This window comes from Gekko japonicus, unplaced genomic scaffold (assembly GCF_001447785.1).
Source record: "Gekko japonicus isolate JY-2015 unplaced genomic scaffold, Gekko_japonicus_V1.1 scaffold84, whole genome shotgun sequence".
Taxonomy (NCBI): domain Eukaryota; kingdom Metazoa; phylum Chordata; class Lepidosauria; order Squamata; family Gekkonidae; genus Gekko; species Gekko japonicus.
In genome coordinates, this window is record NW_015159712.1 from 1504728 (window position 1) to 1527021 (window position 22294).

Genomic DNA, 22294 nt, shown 5'->3' on the forward strand with positions numbered 1-22294 from the left:
CTTAACAGTTTCTTCATTACTCTCAGAAAGAATATCTAGAAAAGAGAGTAGCATTTCTTTCAGCCCCAAATCCAAATCAGATGTGGTAGTAGAAGCAAAGGCCACCATCTCAAAAACTCGCAATTCCTTCAATTCATTGTCAGGAAATCTGCTCCATGAACCTCACAATGGCTGCCGTGTCATTGTTATTGTTCCCCATTTGTTTACGAAGCTCTTGACTCCAGTGAACATTGTCACCAAGGTACTAGGCACAGAGTTTACTTATCCTGGCCCTCACAAACTGAAAATCCTCGAGTGGTAAGAGTAACTTTATGCAACATCTTACTAAATTCAATCCGTTGACCTACAACCTTATCAACCACAAGTAATGCAACACAAAACTGTGGGTTCATCAGTTTCTTCAAGCAGTAATTGTAGACTAGATCTTTGTGTTTTTCCACCTGCCTTTTACAATAGGACACAAAACTCTCAATGTTTCTGATCACTGCCTGCAACTCAAAGTGTTGAGATAGCCATCTAACTTCATTCAGTGACTTGAAAGCCACTGTTTTGCATTCAAGGACTTCAGCAACTTCCCAGAACTCTGCCTGCCTTACATAAACTTATATTTATTCCATAAAATATGTTAAAGTGAGGAGAAAAGGAAACACATTTTGGACTTTGCTTTTCATCTTGTGTTTTGGGCTTCTGATGGTCATCAGGCGGCTCCTGAGGCCTTTCTGTTTGTCTTTGCAAAGAAAGACAGCATAGTTTCTTCAGGATAGAATGGTAAAGGGAATACAGGGGATAGTTCTTTATTTGTTTCCCCTTGGATCATGAGTGTGTCTTTGCCACTTCCGTCAGTGGATGATTTACAAAGTTTCTTAACTTAATTATCCATATGTAGATAATTCTGTAGTTTTGAAATATGCAGGTATTGATTATACAAAACAGTAGCTTCTATGTCTGAGGCAGTTACCTGTGTTACTTTTTGTGATGACAGCCGTTTGTCATGACAGCCGTTATATTAAGCTATTTGAGTGAGCAACCACCTTAGGTTCCTTTCTCTAGAGCTTTTTAAATAAATGTTTTAGCAACTTTCATTCCCATTCCTATTAGTATTGTGTTTAAGGATGTAGGTTGGGGTTTCCAACATGGTGCTTGTGGTTAAAAGGCATCCTGTTGAACAGAGCTTTTACACTGAAGAATGACTATGAGAGTTTTGCATAACGTTGCTCCCTGAAATTTTGTGGTTGGTTCCACCTCTTGTGGCAGCCATTTTGTTGTTGTACCCACCACCCTTTGTCAAAATTCCAAAGGTATCCACAGTCTTAAAAAGGTTGGAGACCCCTGATGTAGGTAAAGGAGATTGTAATAGGCTCTCAACGTTTACGAAAAGCAACGTATATATGAATGCATAGGATTTATAAGTTATTTCTGAACATAGTAAACTCTGATTTAAAATCCAACAATAATTAAGTGCCATTTTACAAATTAACCTTTAGTAAACTATTCAAAATATTAATGTCTGTCTCTTCCTTTTCCTCTCTAGAAACTGGTTGCCCAAATGAAACAGGATCCACAGGTAAACCGGTTTGTTCATACTACTACTCAACGTGGAATAAAAGAATTATTCTGTGTTGCATTTCATTTGAGTATTTTTTAAAGTGAAGTATAAAATGTGGCAGATTCAGTGTATGGCAATAGCATTGTAAGTGTGCTGGCTGGTTCTTTCTGACATAATATTCATCCTGTATTCATATGACTATTGATAATCCCTGATTGCATTTAAATAGATTATCCCTTAACTTTTTCATAGATAATCCCAAAAACAGGGCTGCCTAGTAGTGGTACATCCTGTTTAAATAATCAGTCCTGGAAATTTAGATAGATAATATCTCCACTTGTTGTGTGTTCTAGTATAATATATTAGAACAAGTGCAGGCCTGCGATACTTGCCGGGGGGGGGATTCCCCCCCCCCACTTTCTTGCCAGGCCTGCACCCAGCACGATTCCTGGGCCTGTGCAACTCCTGGGACCTGGTGCAACTCCTAGGAGTCCCTTCCATTGATAGCATGCCCGGTGCCTCTCCTGGGCTGTGGCAGTGGCATGCCTGTCATGTCTCCCAGGCTGTGTCAGCAGCAGCATGCCCGTCGTGACAGTGGTAGCATGCCCAGCACATCTCCTGTCAAGTCCAGTGCAGAGCCCTGGGCTGTGCAGCTGCTGCTTGACCCGGTGTGGCTCCCTGGTGCCAGTGCTGCTGAAGGTAAATGCATTCTCTGCACTTGCACAGAGAATACTACTTTACTTTTGGGGGGATTTAGAACCCCCTGTGTTTTCTTTTTAATTTTCAGATCTTTCTACAAACCTGGGGACTGCCTCAAGTTTGCAGAAAAGTTTCTTTAGCCTCCGTGTCACCCTGATCCATGAATTCAGCTATCTGCAGATGGGGGCCACACATGGCTAATAGTATATCGATTGGGCCTTTGTTAAATGTCAAAAGAATAAATTACTGCACAGATAACACTGGGATTGTCAAAATAAGTTAGATTCATACTATATTGTGGTGATTGTAAATATATTAAGTAAATGTTACAAGCAGTTGACATGTCCTAGAATTGAGAGAGCACAGTAACTGCTAGGTATAACGTGTTGTACAGAGCATTGCAGCAATTGGTAGCTTTCAGAAATATAAACAAAATCCTGAAAAAGAGATGGGTGGTTCAGTTTTATGTTTTGTATGATTGTTAATGTATATTAATTGATGTATTCACTTTTCCAAGACATGTACAATTATGTATTAAAAACTATGTGTGTGTGCTAGACATTTGAAGTTCATACTCTTCCTCTCCCCTCCACATTGACCTCAGGTGGGGAAACATACATGCTGAGGTGCCTGGAAGACATGAGATGTTGTGGACTTACTAGTATTTAGTGGGAGAGGCAGCAGCAGTTGGAGGCAGGCAATCTAGTTGGAGGGAGGCACTTGCTTTCAGCATATTATAAAGCATTTTGAATGTATGTTTGTTCAGTCTTTTTAGTGAATGACCATAGTGTGTCTTCCCCACCGACCACCAAAATATATTTTAAGCACTGAAAAAAGCCACTAAATTGAGTGTAGGACAGTGCACATATATTTTGCTGTTGAGCTGATTAAGCCGTTTGATGGGCTGTGCAATTGGAGGACTGTTTTGTTATTTATAGTATACTTTGTTTAAAGTCTTATTATAGTCTGTGTTAACAAAACTTATATTTCTTTCTAATCAGAATGCTGATTTAAAGAAGCAGCTTCATGAACTTCAAGCCAAAATCACAGCTTTGAGTGAGAAACAGGTAGGGAAACTGATATATTTTAAACACCATTTTCTAAAGATATGTCTCTCTGCCCTCCACCCCACCACCGCGCTGCTGCCAAAAGTACTGCGAAATTTCTTCAAGTGTGAAAATAAGTGTAGTCAGCCAAACACTTTGGATCATATCTGTTGTATTTAGCCAAACAAAAATAAGTATTGATTCTGAATTAAGTGCAATTTAGTGCTGTATGACAATGAAAATTGTGGCATTAGAAAATATGTCCTTTGTGAAAATACATTAATTGTGCAGTAAGAATGGAATATAATATATCGTAAGGGTTTCATGTAAATCCAAAATTCTTAGAATATGTTTGTGGGAAATTACTCATTTTAATTCTTGAGCAGCAAATCTGTCTTGGTTTTTTTTGAAAATTTAAAATATGATTATTTTGACAGTTAATCATTTACTAGCCTTTAAACTTTGCTCACATTTTGTGTGTATGGTGCATGTTTGTTGCAATCTGCAAGGGATCGTATGTTATATAAATGATGAAACAAGTAATATATTATTACAGACAATGAGTACTAAAGATTCTTGACATTCAGACATTGAAGATAATTACTTTTTACATCATGAGGAAAGATGGTTCTGCCCAGTATGTTTCACCTTCTACTTCTACAAAGTTCTGAGTACATAGACCAAAACCCAAAGGAATATTTGGGTTTATGCAAGAGACTTGAGCAAGACCAATGGAATGTTTAACTTTGATGTTGACCCCCCAAAAAAACTCTTTTTGAAGCTTCCCTCAGTGTCAAAATGCTTAGTCATGTCACTCATGTGGTGGTGCTTATAAAGTAAACAAACCCCAAAAGCTCCCTTTGCTCATGGATCTCTTTTCATAATCTTTAGTTTTGAAGTTATTTATTTATTTGGTAGCCTTCTATTAAATTCTCAGTGCCTTCAAGGAAGTACTATTCTGAAGTACAATAGGCAAGGGTGCTGCATGACCACAAGTTTGGCGTACGCTCCCAGGTAGTATTAAGGTTCTGTTTAGTTACAAACTGATACATTTTAATTTCTGTAGCAACAAAGTGGTAAGTGGGAATGTGGCTGAAAAACAATATTACCTAGAGGTGAGAGAAGATGAAATTTTAGAACTAAACAAACAAATTTAACATCAGTGGAGCCAGATAGCATTAACATGCGAGATCCTTGAAGAGCAAATGTGAAAAACATTAAAACTAGCTTCCTTATTGAAGGATCAGAAGGTAATGTAGTGGTTAAGTGCGCGGACTCTAATCTGGGAGAACCGGGTTTGATTCCCCACTCCTCCACTTGCACCTGCTGATGTGACCTTGGGTCAGTCACAAGCTCTGGCACAGCTGTTCCTGAAAGAACAGTTTGTGTCAGAGTTCTCTTAGCCCCACCCACCTCACAGCGTGTCTGTTGAGGGGAGGGGAAAGGAAAGGAGTTTGTAAGCCGCTCTGAGACTCCAAGTGAAGGGCGGGGTATAAATCCAATCTCTTCTTCTTCTTCTAATCAATATTACACTAATTTTGATTTGGAGGTAATACAGAAAATTGTCTTGATGTGTCCCATACAAATTGATGGGAAGCATTAATAAGGCTAGAATTGTTAAACTAATAAAACAAAGAAGCATCAGCAGGGCTTGTAAAAACGGGGAAGTCTTCGCTTTTAGAATTCTGTGCTGTGTTAAACTTCTTGATAGGATGACGTGATAAGAAATGTACATAATTATGAACACAGGAAATAACAGAATCACCCACCTCTGTTTTTCAATTCCGGATCACATATTGAAGCTGATCAACAGTAAGTTCAGTGCAATAAGAAGAAAGTACTTCATCGTGTAACTAGCTCACGGAATGCAGTTCTTAGATCCCTTGAAAAGCAAGTCGTGGAATATAAGCGTATTCAACATGATAGCAAATGCAATCTTCATGTTCAGATGTATACTCCTGAATTACCAGTAAATTGAACATGGGGCAGTAAATGTTGCCATCATGCCCTGCTTGTGAGTTTCCAGAACTATTTAAATAAGATTGTCAGGTGTTTGGCCACTGTTGGAAATTAAATGCTACATTAGATGAGTCTAATTGAGTCTCATTGCACTTTGCATCCTCTGACCCTCATTCTGTAGATTGCAGAGAGCCGCATTCACAATTCCTATTGATTGAAACAGCATGTAGGGTTGTCTTGCCCTGCTACCATGGCACCCCCCGTGCATCTGATGTGAATGGAAGGGCTTGTAAGTCAGAGTTATGACACAAAACACTGTACATACTTTTGATTCTCCAGAACGCTATTTGACTGGATGTTAAAGAATACACGCTTCTATGTTAGAAGTTCCCTTCAAGTTTTATTGTAGTTCTGCAGGAGAAGAGGTGGTTAGAACTACTAGTAAATTTTTTTGGACTTGCAAGGAGTTTTGCTTTATGAGTTGGCTTTCTCACAGTTGCACCTGCATTTTGTTACCAGCAAATTCTCATGTGGAGAAGGGGACTGTTGCATACAATGGAGTCACAGTGTTCACCATGGCACCCACCCCATATTCCAAGAATGTGGAAATTGTTTTTAGAAATTGGGATAGTATTATCTTTAAGGTGGGATCAAATTAAAACTAACAACTTTCTTTTGAACACACAATACAACTTATCCATCATTATTATATCAAGGTTGTGGATATGTATAGCTTCTGTGTATGAGGATGGGTCATTATATGCAGTGCAATGAGGTAGTGAAATGATCCACTAGGTTTTTTCTGCTCTGTGAACTATGTGAGTGCTTCATATTTTGTGAGCTTTAGTTCTCTCTAGACATGATAGTGTGTATTCAGAAAGTCATAAAAGGGCATACCCTGGATGCTACCTCCAGAACTGTTTTCTTTCAGTTTGCAGAAGTGATCCTTGATTATCTGATAGCATTTCCAGGTTTTAATGCTCTCTGTCACTATACATCCATTGAATTTTTTAAAAAATATTTTATTTTGCTTTTAATTCCCATAATACAAGTTTATACAAAACATCATAACAAAGGAAGGAATAACATTTAAATTAATTCATCAAGGATAACCTACAATATGCCCAAATTGGATTGATTTTGAATATATCTATTGTCCTATCTTTATAATCCACTTGGGAATATTCGCACAAACTTAATTCTACGTTCCAAAAATATATCATTATACAGTTCATACATCTTTAGTTTTTCTTACTCCCCTTAACCCCAAATTAATTTTTTCAATTGCTATTAATTATTATTTGTCAATTTATTTTTTCCACTTCTAATGTATAATTTTATTATGTAACTATTACAATTAAAGGAAAGCAAGAATTACTGCTGAACACCAAAATTTTTATCTTCTAATGTTTATCTTCAAGATGTGCTGCCCACTCCGGAATCTTTGGTTCCCTAAAGGAGTCCCTAAAAGAGACTCGCCATTGGTGGGCTGGGGATCTTCCCCATACAGTCTTACCCACGTTGTGCAATATCCCAACTTAAATTTAAATAAAAGTTTCTATTCCAGCGCTGCCTATTTTGCATCCTTATCCAGTCTAGTCCTATGAGCCACCGGCAGCCTGCATAATAGCCGTAATCATTTCCTCTCCCGAAGGTACATCTTGCCTAAAGTGTTAAGGAGTGGGAAAACGGATGCCAAAGCTATCAGTCACACAGCCTGGGTTGCCTCTTTCAGCTTCTTTTTACAACATAATGAAGGCGAAGTGGGAACAGCCGGCAAAGCCCAAGGCTAACCATCACCTTTGTTCTAAGTTCTACTCCCTGATGCCAGAAGCCACGAAGAAGCTGAAATTACCCGTGGTGGACAATCCTGTTACCAGTCTGTACTCCAATTCAGTGCTTCCCATGGATGCCGATGGGATGCCTAAAGATCACACAGACAGAAGGATAGAACAGGCCCTTCGTAAAGATTTTGAAGCCTCTTCCTGGGCCATCAAAGCTTCTATGGTGGGCTTTCTATTCGCCAGGGCAGCGTACGACTGGGCTGAAAACCTGGCCTCGGCTGACAGCGGTGCACCTAAGGAGTTCAAAGACGAACTGAAAAAAAATTGCACTAGCGGTCGCCTTCACGGCAGATGCCACCCTAGATGCGCTCCAACTCTCTGCTAGGGCACTGGCCTGCAGCGTGATGGCACGGAGGAAGAATTGGCTTCGCCACTGGGATGTAGACTCCTCAGCACAAGCAAAGGTGGCGGCAGTCCCTTTCAAAGGAATGGACCTGTTTGGGGAGGACCTAGACAGGTACTTAATTGTGGACAAGGACAAGAAGAAGGTCCTTCCCTCTAAGAGGAGAGACAGTAAAGCCAGGAAGCGTTTTCAGCCCTTTCGAGACCAGAAGAGAGGACAGAAGCCTTCCTACACCAGGCCTTTCAAAGGAAAGTGGCAAGCAAGACAACACAGTGGAAAATCCTTTCCCTCCAACAAGGGAGAACAATCTTCCACAAAAGTTCCCAAGAAGGGAAATTCTGCGTGACTATTTAGCCCCCACAGGTCGTTTGAGGACAGGAGGAAGACTTCAGACCTCCTCAGAACACTGGCAACTATCGGTCTCGGACTGGTGGGTCCTAGACACGGTATCCCATGGATACAAGCTGGACTTCTCCTCCATTCCCCACCAACGGTTCATCAGAATGCCAAAGTACTGAAACCGGCTGAAATACTTCCAGATCAAAGAGGCCATACTCCATCTTTTAGACATAGGGGCCATAGAGAGAGTCCCTTCTTCCCAGCAGGGGCAGGGCATTTACTCAATATTCTTCGTGGTGCCAAAGAAGAATGGGGGCACCAGAGCCATTTTAGATCTAAAATGGCTGAACAAACACGTCATGGACAGAAGGTTCAGGATGGAGACGCTCAAGTCTATCCTGACATCTACTCAGGAGGGTGATTTTCTGACGTCATTAGACTTGTCAGAGGCATACCTACATATCCCCATCCACAACATGCACCGGAGGTTTCTGCGCTTCAATTATGCCAACTTACACTTCCAATACAGAGCTCTCCCGTTTAGCTTCAAGTCTTCACCGAGAGTATTCACAAAGGTGCTGATCACTCTAGCGGCACATCTCAGACGGAAAGGGGTGGAGCTTTCCCCCTTTCTAGACGACATTCTAATCAAGGCCCCATCTGCCATGGAGTGTAACATCGCATCTAACAGTCCAGACCTTGAGCAACCACGGATTTGTGGTAAATATGCAAAAGAGTCACCTACAACCTTCCTAGAGGTTACTCCACCTGGGGGTGGAGATAGACACAGTGCAGGATCGTGCGTTCCTGTCTCAGGAACGGGAGCAGAAAATCCAAGTTCTGATGGAGGAGGTGCTGAGGATCTCCAAGACGGAGCTTATGACCGTGGTCAAGCTATTGGGAATGCTGGTTTCCTGCCAAGAGATAGTTCAGTGGGCTCACTTCCACACCAGGCCTCTGCAGAGATTTCCACTGCCCTACCAAGGGGCGATAGCACACAAAAGATACAAACTGCTTCAACTCCCTACGACGGTATGCCATCAGCTGACGTGGTGGCTAGTCCCAATACGATTTCAACTTGGGTCTCCACTTTGAGATCCCCCAAGAACAGTCATGACAACAGATGCAAGTCTGTTGGGTTGGGGGGCACACTTGGGGAACAGGATGGTCCAGGGAGAATGGTCAGTAGACGAAATGAAGGAGAGCATCAATCTACTAGAATTGAGGGCAATTCAACTGGGTCTACTGAGTCTTGCAGACCAGCTCTCGGGACAACATGTCCTGGTCCAGACGAACAACACGACGGCGAAAGCCTATGTGAAACGGCAAGGGGGGACCAAGATTCAAACCTTACACTTGGAAGCTTCCGTATTGATAACTTGGGCAGAAAGTCACTTACTGTCATTAAAAGCCACTCACATTGCCGGAAAAGACAATGAGTTGGCGGACTGGCTAAGCCGAAAGTGGTTGCATCAGGCAGAGTGGATGCTGAACAAGGAAGTGTTCCAACAAATCTGCAGCAAGTTCAGGAGAGTAAACCTGGACCTATTTGTGACAGAGGAGAACCGCCAAGTTCCAGAGTTTTTCTCAAGGGTACAAAATACCCAAGCAAAAGGGACAGATGCACTGAACTGTGTATGGCCACAAGGCCTTTTCTATGCTTTCCCACCAATTCCAATCATCCACAAAGTTCTGCAGATGATTCGCCAACAGAAGGCAGAAGTAGTGCTCATAGCGCCTTTCTAGCCACGCTGAGCGTGGTTTTAAGACCTTCAAAGGATAGCGATAATGAAACCTTAGCACGTTCCTCCACGGGAGTTCTTACTGACTCAAGGACCAACAAAACATCCGCGGCCGGAATTGCTCAGTCTAGCAGCATGGCGATTGAGCGGGAAATATTACTGGGGGCGAGTTACCCTGATAAGGTGGTAGGTACCATGCTGGCGTCTAGGAAGGCCTCCACTAATAGATCCTACGATCATACCTGGCGAGTGTTCCACTCCTGGAGTGTACGGCAGAGGATAGATCCCTTTAAGGCATTGGTGAAGTCCATCCTTTTTTCCCTTCAGGACGGTCTAGATAAGGGCCTTAGCACGAGTACTCTTAGGAGACATGTGTCGGCTATATCAGCCATTCATGGGGCGAAACATGGGTGGTCCCTTCTCAGGCATCCCCACATCAAGAGGATTTTGAAGGGTGCTTCATTCCTTAACCCTCCACAAATATACAGATTTCCCACCTGGAATCTTAATACAGTGTTACAGGCTCTATGTAAACAACCATTTGAGCCCATGGCTTCCTGTCCACTTAAAGAGTTAACTTTCAAAACCCTTTTTTGGGTGGGAAGTACCTTGGCGCGTAGGGTTTCAGAACTGAGAGCTTTATCAGTCAACAGGGAACAATGCTGACCAATAGGAGGTCTTGAGGGACTTGTCTCAGGTGAAGGCAAAAGATTACCTGGGCCAATCCTGAGTCCCAGGGGGTGTGGCATTAGGAGCAGCCAGACCTAGATGTGACCAATGAAGTTCTAGAGGGATAGAGTCTTGATTAACAATAGCCTTGATGGGATTAAGCCAGGTGCTGGGTGGCTAGTTGAATGGGTTTTCTGACCACTAATGGTCCAGTCAAGGCACTTTCAAAAGGTTACCAAGTATAGAGAAAAGGTGGGAAATGAGTCCCTGATTAGCATCAGGAAGGATCGCTAACCATTTGAATGCATGATTGGTTTAGTATCCTGAGAGATGGAGCAGGAAAGACAGGTTTGGCACATAGACATGGGGTCATACAAAAGGGCTAGGTGAAGTTCTGGAGTTAGAAAGGCTATTCACCAGGTGACTTCTGAAAAGCTTTAGAAATGCAGATACAATACCTGGTGGAACCCATTAGTATTCCATAAGCATACTTTTGCTAGGTGGGATGAGAAGACTGGAGGTTTGCTCTGAGGCCTGCCTTATAAAACCTGAAAATGGAGACCCTTTTCCCAGAGCTTTGGCTTGCTCTGTGGTGCACGCTGAGAATGCTTTCTTTGGCCTGACCTTTGTGGGTATATGGTTCTGGTCAGGAGTGGGGTGCCCCTGCTATTGGGGCTACACTATATAAGGCAGTGCCTCTGGGCTACACCTGGCTGGACACCATTTCTCCTGCCTTGTGCATGGCTTGTGTAGGTCAGGCTTAGCCCTTCTGTGAGAGGGCTAGCTGGCCTAGGTGGAGGGGGGGCATCAGACAACCAAGAGGTGTCCAGGTGCTCTTAATTGTCAGTCTTGGCCTGGCTTACATCAAGTAAGTTAGGCTGAGAATGTGTAACTGACCTGAGGTCACCCAATGAGTTTCTGGGGGCAAATGGGGATTTGACACCCTAGTCTGAAACTCTAACTATTACACCACATTGGCTTTTGTGGGGTAGGTGCTTTTCAACATTAGCAAACAGCCAGACCTAGGTGTGTCATTCGAATGTTGTGGTTATGCAAATGAGTTCTCCTCAGAGGCCAAAACAGTCCTGAGCCCTGTCCCCTCCCCCTGCCTTTTCCTGGCAGAAATCAAGCCTGTTGTAGTTGCCTAACAGCAAATACTAGAAACATCCATTTTCTTAAAGCTACAGGCACTCCTTTTATCATTTCATGGTTTTATAACCCGATGTATTTTTTTTAAGATTTCAGATCCTCCCTCCCCAATCTGATACACTTTTCAGGTTTGTCAAAAGATCCATCTTGGCTCTTCATAGGTCCAGTCTCTGCATTTAAGTATCCTCAGATCTGGCCAACTTCACTAACCCACGAGTACTTGCAAGAGGCAGCCCATTTCCTCCACCATTTCCTTTTTCCATTTCCTCAAGCCCCATGGCTTCTCCACCTTTCCTGCTTCTTCTTGAGTTGTCAACCTCTGCATGGGGCCTAGAGATCTCCTGGAATCACAATGGATCTCCCAATGACAGAGATCAGATCCTCTTAGGATTGAAAGCTCCAGGTTGGGAAGTTCCTGGAGATTTGGGTGTGGATTCTTGGAAGGGCAAGGTTTGGAGAGGGAAACGACCTCCGCAGGGTATATAGCCAAAACACCCTCCAAAGTAGCCATTTTCTCCAGAGGAACTGATCTCTGGAGAGCAGTTGTAATTCCGGGTGATCTCCGCCCCCGCCCCCCCCGAGCTTGGCAAACTTAGTTGCCATGGAGGAAATGGCAGTTTTGGAGGGTGGAGTCTATGAGGAGGTCCCTCCCCTTCTCAAACACCACCCTTCCCAGGTTCCAGCTGCCAAAATCTCCTGGAGTTTCCTAACATGGAGTTTTTGCTTTTCCCCTCCTCCTCTCAATCCACATATCCTGTCCCCTTTCTGGGCCTCATTCTCGCCTTCTCAGCCATTCACCAACTTACCTTTTATCTGCCTTGCATTTTCAGCTATCTTTATTATTTGTTTACTTCATTTATACCACATCTTTCTTCACAGTGCAAACGAAAGCAGTGTACATTATTCTTCCTTCCTCCTTTTTTCTCCTCACAACAACTCTGTGAGGTAGATTATGCAGAAAGTATGTATTTGGCCCCAAATCATCCAGCAGTAGCTGTGGAGGGAATCCATTTATCATTTTGGGTTTTTTAAAAAGCCCCTCTGTTTTTTTTTAATTTCACATTTTTCTGCAAAATCGGGTCTCTTCTCAGGTTTGTAGAATGATTTGTCTTGCCTGTTCACAGCTGCAGTCACCATATGTTAAGTATCCAAAAATTTGATTAACTTCACTATTAGAATATAAGATGATGGTGATGGACTGTCCAGGTGTACACCTTTATAATAGACTGAGATTGTAGTGAATTACAGTTTTTATGGCAGGTATCACCTGCTTTTAATGCATTGTCTTATACCTTGTAATGCACTTTCTTTATTGAAGTGTGCGTACACACAAAAGTTCATACCGTGAATAAAACTTTGTTGGTCTTAAAAGTGCACCTGGACTCAAACTTTGTTCTGCTGCTTCAGACCAACATGGCTGCCCACCTGAAACTTTATTTCTTTATTGTTTACCTTGTCTTAGTATGTTGATCACATTGTTTTCTAATTCTGTAATCTTGCTCCAGATGCATTGTTTGTTGGTTGTTTTAAGCAGTCTGATTGCACTGGTTTATATTCTGTAATCTGCCTTGCATCTGAACAATAAATGTAGTTTATAAATAAAGTAAATAATAATGTCTACTGCTGTAGTCACTCTCCTCAGTTCCTTTTGTAAAGACTATTTAGTTCCTCAGTTCAGCATTATGAACTGCACTGGTCCCAAGGAAAGAACCAGCAGGAGTTGGATAGCATTTGGTCTGAAACGTCAAAGAGGCCACAGCTTTAATTTGTTCTGCTATCACATTGTCATGTTGCTAAAAGACAATGGGATATTTTACTGAACAAATGAATAGTATTGTGACAAACAGTTGTGCTTAGAAGGCAAATTCAGACTGTAACTTAGGGTTTTTTGTGTTAATATTGGTGAATTGTTCTCTGAAGTCAGCATGATAATGCATGTGTCAGTAAATTCCTCAGCTAGCTCAGAAGGCCCCTGATAGTTTCGGGGTAATTTGAAGTGATGCCAATGGATGAGTCATATTAACTTACAAATTCATATGTTGAGGCAGGGAGGGAAGGTTGTATATTGATGAAGAGCTAAGGGGTAGGAGCAGAGCAAGCTTTAATATAGACTGTAGTGCTGTTATAGGACAATTTTATAATGCTCTGACTTGTTACTCTTTTAAAGTTATAATGGAAAAGAACAAAATTAAAAAGTTGGCATAGCTGTGCAATAAAAGTGTAATGGGTGCTAGTTGCTATCTGTCTCCTATTCCAGAAATATTAAACTATTTTAAAAATTAATTCTTGCCTTGGGGTTATGGATCTTCTCTCCTATCTTACAGCAGCCCTTTATGATCCCTGAAAGATTTTGCTTGAGGGGGGAGGGGATCCTTATGAATAAAAAGCCATGTGGGGCTGCAGTGAGGAGAGGGAGTTGGTAGAAATGAGAAGGTCCAGGAGAAAAAACACATAATATTTTGGGGGGGGGATCTATTCCCCCCTGAGGAATTTTGAAATTATTTTCCAAAAGGAAAATTGAGACATTTGGGGGAGTACTAAACACAAACAAAAAACCTCTTATGAAATATTTCCCCTTTTAGAACGAATGAAACATTTTATACATTTCACAATACATTTCACAATAACCTTTTCAGTTTTTCTATTGGAAAATTTGGGAGCCTTAGGAAGCACTGGGGGAAAATCCTCCAATAAAATACTCTCTTCCTCTGAGTTAGAAAAACCCTTGTCTTATGTTTCTTTCATTCTACATGTATAGCATGAATAAGTCTGATGACGTTTTCTGGTTTTCCCATGGAAAAAATGGGAAATTTGGGGGAACATGGGGAAAAATGGAAGACAAGCTAAGAACATTTGTAGAGCCTACTGGATCAGACCAGAGGTCCATCTAATCCAGCATACTGTTTCACACAGCAGCCAACCAGTTGCCCTGGAGGTCCAAGTAAAAAGGGCAAACGTTTTTACTTAAAATGTGTAACATGAAAATGTTTAAGGTAAAGGCAGAGTGAGCCTTCAAGTTGCAACCAACTTAAGGTGACCCCATCACAGGGTTTTCAAGGCAAGAGGTGAGCAGAGGTTGTTAGTCATTGTCTTCCATTCTGAAGTAGCTCTACTCTTCCTTGGTGGTTTCTCAACCAAGTATTAACCATGCATAGTCTCATGATAATTCGTATGTAGACTAGTTTCAGAGGGGAGCTGTGTTGGTCTGCTGTGGAATACCTAGGTTTGAGTCCAGTAGCACCTTAGAAACCTAACGAAGGGAGCTTTGACTTGAAAGCTTATACCCCCAAAATCTTATTGGTTTTCTAAGGTGCTACTGGACTCAAAGTTAGCTGTTCCTGTGTATACTGTGGACACATTTACAACAATATAAGTAACGTTATATTTTTCAGTTAAATGAGCTTAGGTTTCATACAAAAGTAAATATTGCATGTGTTTTCCACCCCCCCCCCTGCCAAATTTCAATTCTCCACCCCCAGGAGGGGGCTTTTTTCTTTTTGGAACTCTTACATCTCTAGGAATTGGCAAAATTGCCGCTCCTTCCTTTTCCACTGGTAAGGGCCTGTACTCACTGCAGGCTTGTGGCTTTTTTTTAGAGGTGGGATCCTGTGACTTTGGCAAATCTTCAGGGATTGTAGAGGGCTGTTGTGGGATGGGGAAGGTTGGGAGAAAATTGTCTTCCACAAATACATGTAAGATCCAATCCTGGGTATTTTGCAGTAAATAAATAATTGAACAATTGCAAGTACTTTATCTTTACTTGTATAACTATAGTGATAGGGGTTTTTTTGCACTGCATTTCGGTGTTTCAGTGAAAGGAATTAATGAATGGGCATAGGCTGATCTCTAGACCCCTCATGCTCTAACTCTCTATACCAAGTGGCGACCTTTGATATATTGGCTCCCCTACCCAGTCTCATTGGCATTTATCCAGACTGGTATGCCACAGGCAGGATGCAGAAGTAATGGAAGAACTGGTGTAGCATAGTGATAGTAAGAATGAACTGAAATCCAAGAGGGCTTCCACCTCAAATCTCATCACACTGGCAAATTCACAAGGTAGCCTCAGGGAAAGTACTTTTTCTTTCAATTTCGGACTTACATCTGCAGTATGGGAATGATAATACTAGCCTACTTCACAAGGCTGTTGTGTGTGAATTGTACATGCATGTAACTGCCTTAGTGCACAGGAAACCCCCCCAATAAAATAAGTAGGAACTTCATGTTAGTAGTTTGGTCATGTATTAAATGATAATTTGCACTCTTAGCAAAAGCTTTGGAATGCCTAAATTGATCACGTGGGAAAATGTATAATTTAGTAATCTTCGATAAAGTGGTTTGAAGTCTTCAGTTTTTTTAGATTGTTTAATATCAAAAAAGGAAAAGAGTGTGCTCAAGATTCTCAAAATAAGCAAGAAACACTTTATCTTTATAAGTTCTAAGTTTTCTGTACTTGGAAGTGGTCTCTTTAAAATCAGGAAAATACGAGTCGATGAATTAGGAGTTAAAATGACTGTACATCAGTACTCCAAGTTTTTATGCACTGTAGGAAAAAATCTTCATATTTTAATACATAAAGCTATGTATGTAGGGCAGTTTTGTTTACTGTCCCTTTGAATTTCTTATCTGTTGACGTGAACAGCTCTTGTTTTGTGAAATACATAAACATGCAGTTTTCCTATAGCAGGTAATAGAGCCTTTCTGTTTTCTCTTATAAGACTCCTGTCCTGTTCACTGTTACTTGAGAGTAAAGCTAATTGAACTATGAGACTTCTGGGTAAATTTACCAAGTAATGGGATTGCCTCTTCACAAGGAATGAGGCACGAAGTTCATGTCTGACCACTTATCTAAATTGCTATGTTTCCCCTTGTTAATCAGGATGCATTTATGAGCCAAGCATTCCTTGCTGAGGTGACCATTATCATTTTTCTACTTTTTATCTTCAAGGCAACAATACTTAAAGTCCTAGCTAGAGGGAGTCATTACTCAGTTACAACTTCAGCAAGAATGAAGAACTTAAAATATGCTTTCCCCCTTTTCTCAGGTTTTGACAGAGAAATGGGGAAAAGGTAGCACTTTTGGGCACAAAATTTCAATTACAGAAAGAATCTTTAATATTTGTTCAAAGTCTTGTTTTCCCCCTCCCAATTTTCTATGGAAAGAGCTGCTGTGGGAAAGCAAATATAATAAACAGTTTATGAGGCAAGAATTTTGAGGCATATTGCTGGTTTACAGCAGATACACTGACAGCTCAAAAACCTATTTGGAAGGGGGCTGCTTAAAGGAAATTTTTGGCTGCAGATTTAACTATACTTGCTGTAATTGTTCGTCGTAACCATTCTTGCTCTAATTGTTCATACTATGAAACAAGTTCAGAGTTGAAGAGGATATACTGGATTAATTCCAGGACAACTGTACCTGTTCTGAGCATCAGCTTACAGAATTATCCAGGATAATAACTTGTATACTGCCTCATTATGAAAGATGTTGACTTCACATGCCAAGCATGCTCCATTGCAGTCAATATCGCACATATAATGAATACATTAGGTTTGCCTTGCTGCTTGATTAGTCAACAGGGTTTGACCAAATGTGCTGCGAAGCCAAGGACATCACTATGAAGATGACAGCTGCCTACCCCTGAATCTATTCATAGAGCACTTTGATTTGTAGACTGTTTTACAGTGCTCCTTGTGTGTGTCTTCATGTACAATATCCTGTGAAATAGGCAACTGCTATTTTGATCTTGCAAAGGAGGGTTATTGAGGTGGAAAGTTAGTAACGTCGGAATAACACGTATGATAAAACTCTGTAGTTCAACCCACAGAAGTGCACTGGCTCTTTTAATAATGTGTCTTCTCAGTTTGTGCTTTGCTACAGCGTGTTTCTCCATCAATACACAGTCCTGTGCTATTTCAAAGTATCTGCCACTAGACCAATAGTAACTTACTTTTTTAGTAGTTTAACTAGGAGGTCTACCTTTTTCCAGTACTGCATAGCAGGATAACCTCAGGGTGCCTCTAGCCTAAGAGATACCTGAAGTTCTTAAAAGAGCGTGCTGTTTTTCAGGCTGTACACTTGATCTTCATCAAGTTGAAAGAAGAATTGTCTGACTTGGGGACTTGTACGCTTTCATTAAGAAATGTTTATTTTAAAGTAGACTTATTATTTCTGTATATCCCATTCACGTGTTGCAGGAAATAAATATATTTGGGACCCGTCTGTGTTGGTATCTGATGCAAGGTAGTCAGAGGATGAAGGAAGGTCACAAAGACTGAATTTACTGCTTTCCTTGTCTGTGCTGCAGAAAAAGAGGACCTGCCAGTGCTCTGCCACACATGCCTATCCATCTTCATCCAAGCCAGTGCTTGCATCAGAAAGGCATTCCTTGTTCTGGGAGTGCCCATTTTCATTTACTTGGAAATAATAACTACCCCCCCCTAATAATTCTTTGAACTTCTTCTTTATACTACTTATGACCTCTTAGGGGGAAAATAAATCCTATTGTATTTTCTGCTATTTCTTGTTAAAATGTTTAATTTATCCCTGAACTTCTATCTGGGCAGTATGTTTTGAGCAAGTTATTGGCACATGGTGTTATTGATGTTGAAGAAATGAAGCTCCCAGTATCCAATAACATATAATAGAGAAGAAAGCACCATAATAAAGGGCAGACATTTGATTTAAAATGTGGAAAATTCCTGGACAATAAAATACAAAAAAATATGCACATGTGTTTGTATGTGGCGTTTATTTATTTACAAAATTAATTTCCCATCTTTCTGCCTAGTCAGAGCTATTAAGGTGGGTAACAATAAAAACAGCATTAAACAAACAGATCATAAAGCCAAATATATAAAAACCCAGTTGTTGTTCAGTCACACAGTTGAGTCCAACTCTTTGCGACCCCATGGACCACATTACACCAGGCCCTCCTGTCTTCCGTAGTGCAGTAGCAGCAATTAAAAGATCGGGCAAGGAGGATGGGTCATTGACAAACAAAAAAAGTATTTGCCCACTGGCAGAAGGGGACAAATAACTATTCCTGGAGAGGAAGTTCCATAATTTTGGTGTCGTTTAGACTCATCTAACTCTGGGTTTGGATATTCTCCTAGACCCTGTAATCTGTATCTCTTTAGTCCTGTGATCAAAGGAATGATTTTGCTGCTCTGTGATTAAGTGAGGTATGAATTGAAAGGGTATTTTTTTCGAATACCCTGAAGCTTGCTTATCTGGACAAAAAGTTTTAGGCGAGCAATATTTAATCAAGTATTCTGAAAATCATTTACAGCAATTTCCTTGCAGAAGAAGAAAACAAATTAAGTAATTGGCTATTGCTTTACTGGGAAGCATTTGGGAATTTCTGGTTTGAAAAGCAAAAATTGTAATTGAGTAAACAATGTCCTTGAATAAAAGGAAGAGCAGCAAATGTTACAACAGCAGGTTGAGAAAGAACATAGTTGTTGTTGACACAGAGTAGGCTAATTTTCTTGGGTTTTACCTTTCATAACACAGACCTGCTAGAATCCGCAACAGGTAGGACAATCCCCAAGATACCTAGCACACTGTTCTGGAGAGTCAGCAGTGGCTTATCAAATCTCTTCTGTTGACTGCATTCATAGAATCATTGTTGGCAACCAGGCATGTATCTTTCTCAGCCAGTTATTACTGGTGGACCCCATGGGCAAGTCTGGTCAAATTTAGAAAGGTTTATAAGGGTAGCCAAGAAATTGGGCTTGTAGATAGAAAAGTGTGGATTAGGGTTTAGGATTCCCTAAAGTAGCTATGTAACATCTTTTTTAGTCTTCACCATTATTCACCCAAGTGTGCACAGCAGGATTTAGCAAAAGCAGAACAAACTAGCTATGGTTAAGGGTATTTCAAACCAGATTGCACTGTGCCAGGGACCTTTGGCATCACAAAGGTGGAACAGATGCAGGGCATTGAAGCTGGTGCTCCATATTTCCAGTCTAAAGTACCTCAGTTTGTTTGCACGTGTATCATACAAAGACCACCAACTCTATGTACAAAAGAATTTGAGCTGCCTCCTGAGCACGCAGCGAAGCTGTTATGGGGACTGGGGGATGGTTTGAGGAAGTTATTAAGACTCCTTTGGACCCCATTAATTCTGAATGTATACATATATCTGTCAGAGGAGCTTTGCCTGAGCCTTCTGCACTCTGGGAAGATACTGCCTCTTTTACCTGTCTAGCTCAAGGTGGAGTAGGGAATCCCCGATGCTGATGGACACGGTGTGTAGCCATCTAAAATGGTATTGGAGAGCTCTGTACATGCTGTTGGACATTAAAGGGGCTTGGTAGAGGATGTTTGTTGCACTACACCCCTGTTTTTGATATACATTCTGGGATGTAGGTAAACTGGTAATGGGAGGCTGATTTTGTTGGGTTCCAAGTGAGGAAATGTTTAAAGTGAAAATCTAGGTAGCTTCCTTTTCAAGTGCCTGAGGCCAACAATGACCACTGATTCCCAAGGATGAAAACATCCATCTTGTCTGCCCCTTGCATTGCTGCCAGCCAATCAAAGGAGTTGGTGATGCTGCAGTGCTTTGTCTTCTGTAGGGCACTGCAGTGTAGACTGGAATACTAGAGGGGTCTTCATAAGGGAAGCATGGGAAAAGGTACTGAAACTAGTATTTGCCAAGATCAGGGGTTCCCAGCATGATGGTGTCTGTGGGTGCTATAGCACCCATGACACCTTTCCTGGCACCCTTCAAGTGTTTTTAGAAAGTAGGTAGCGCCTGGTGAGCCTTTTGCCCAGCAAGGCTTCTGATTGGCCATTGGAGGTTTGATTAGCTGTGCAGATTTGCACAAGGATCTTCATTGTGTGGCTGAAAGTAAGCCATGGCAGCCATTTTGTGGCTGTGCCACTACCCTGTCAGAATTCCAAAGGTGCCTGAAGTCTCAAAAAGGCTAGGAACCACTGACGAGATATATCTCAGGTTCACAAACTAATCATAATTAAATTAATGTCTGGTTTGCATGATGTGTCAGGACCTGCCCTAGCCCAGTTGCAGTGTTGAGGAGGAAAAAAAAGACTCTTTGAACTGAAAGGAGACCTATATGGTCCCTGTTACACCCAAGGTTCCTAGCACCTCAAGATCTCCAGGGGAAGATCCTTGCTCACTCTGCCCCAGTTGGCTCTCATTCAAGAGCCAGATGTACAGGCTGATCAGAAGCTACCCCCCCCCGGTCGATTCTGCCTTCTCCTTCCTCAGGAGTAAAGATGGCAGAGAGCCAGAGCAGAAGGAACAGACACTAGGAAGAGTGATGCTTTCCAGAGTCTAGTGGTGGTCAAGAGGAAGATAACCTCTCTAGGGGCTGGCAGGATTAGGGACCTAATTCTAGCTACAGTAAAGGGAGGGACACATACCTCCCTTTATAAGCCTTCAGTTGAACATCATCCTTTGCTGGTTCAACAGCTCCTACAACCAGCTTATGTTTTCCCTGGGTAGGTCCATGTATTTCGGTGGAGATATCAAGTTCCTGAACTGGAGAACAGCTCCAGCTCAAATCGATGTTGGCTGCCTGCCTTGGCCTTCACTCCTGGCCGGTCAGGTACAGAATAGGACATGATGTCTAAATCATGACCAGTGTGCAGACTTACTCTTGAAGATGTTAGAGCCATTCTGCTATATGGATTTTGTATTGCTCCCAAGAATGTGACAGAAACATTAGTATAAAGTCCTTTTACCACCCATTAGAGAATCCTTAAATAAGAGTAATACTACCTTCTCAAAGAATTTAGAAAACTTCATGCAAAAAGCAAATCTTTGGTGAATTCAGGTAGGAGAATAGCCCCAGAGAAGGATGTGGGGAAAAACATTCAAGGGTAAAGGCAGTCTGGTGACACGCCAGAACATCCACATGGGAAAAATGGTCTTTATGTGCTTTGAATAATGGAAAAATGTGTCTCAGAGAATATAAGAAGCTATACCTTGAAGAGAAGCCCTACCCTTGCAGTGACTTCAGCAAAAGATTTTATTTTTTTACAAATGTTGCCTCATGAGGCACCAGAAATTTTATTCTATCCCTAAAGTGATTACTGGAGTCTTTTAAAGCTTCAGAGCAGACACAGAGAACCAACACGCAGAGAATCTGAGATTTACTCGGATTTTTCTTTTTATATTCTTTTCCCACCAACACCACAAAGCAGTCACAGTTCCCCTGTATCCTTTTGAATTATATGCTGAAACAAACATATTTTATGGGTCAGTGGGAGATGGTTGTTTAAACATATATACCAGTTTCCTAAAATGTTCAAAACAGTTCAGAATAATCACAATATAGTGCATAATATAAAACTAATACAATTAAACTCGGTAAAAATTTCTACTGCTGCATCAAATTGTCACCTTGTTTGCAGGCTGCAAAGTTGAAGCAGTGATATTTGATTATGTAATTATGTCTGAAGAAAAAGCAGAATTAGGACACATTGGCATTTGTGAGAAGAAGAGAAGGGGGGGGGGAGAGGGGAAATGCTGCCAGAACTGGGAAAAATGATTACTGCCATTGCCAGAATTGAGGAGAGCCAGTTTGGTGTAGTGGTTAAGTGCGTGGACTCTTATCTGGGAGAACCGGGTTTGATTCCCCACTCCTCCACTCGCAGCTGTTGGATGACCTTGGGCAAGCCATAGTTCTGTCAAGAGCTGTCTTTGAAAAACAGCAGTTTCTGTCAGAGTTCTCTCAGCCCCATCTACCTCACAGGGTGTCTGTTGTGGGGAGGGGAAGGGAAAGGAGTTTGTAAGCTGCTCTGAGACTCTAAGTGAAGGGTGGGGTATAAATCCAATCTCTTCTCTTCTTCTCTTCTACATGAACTAGTTACAGCAGACCACCACCACAAAAAAACAACAACTGGGGGCTGTGGTTTCATACAGTCTTTGGGGCTTGTCTGTGGTCTCTTTCAATCTAAATAGTTTTCATGAGCCATTGTAATACTC

General features: G+C 41.5%; 1 protein-coding gene across 1 annotated transcript in view; it reads left to right on the forward strand.

Moving 5' to 3' along the window:
* The window catches only part of PHF21A (PHD finger protein 21A), a 180200-nt gene that overhangs the window by 14540 nt on the left and 143366 nt on the right, over positions 1-22294 (forward strand). The window contains exons 3-4 of the mRNA XM_015408418.1: positions 1532-1564; positions 3247-3312. Of these exons, the coding sequence (XP_015263904.1) occupies positions 1532-1564; positions 3247-3312 (99 nt within the window). The remainder of the gene's footprint in view (positions 1-1531; positions 1565-3246; positions 3313-22294) is intronic.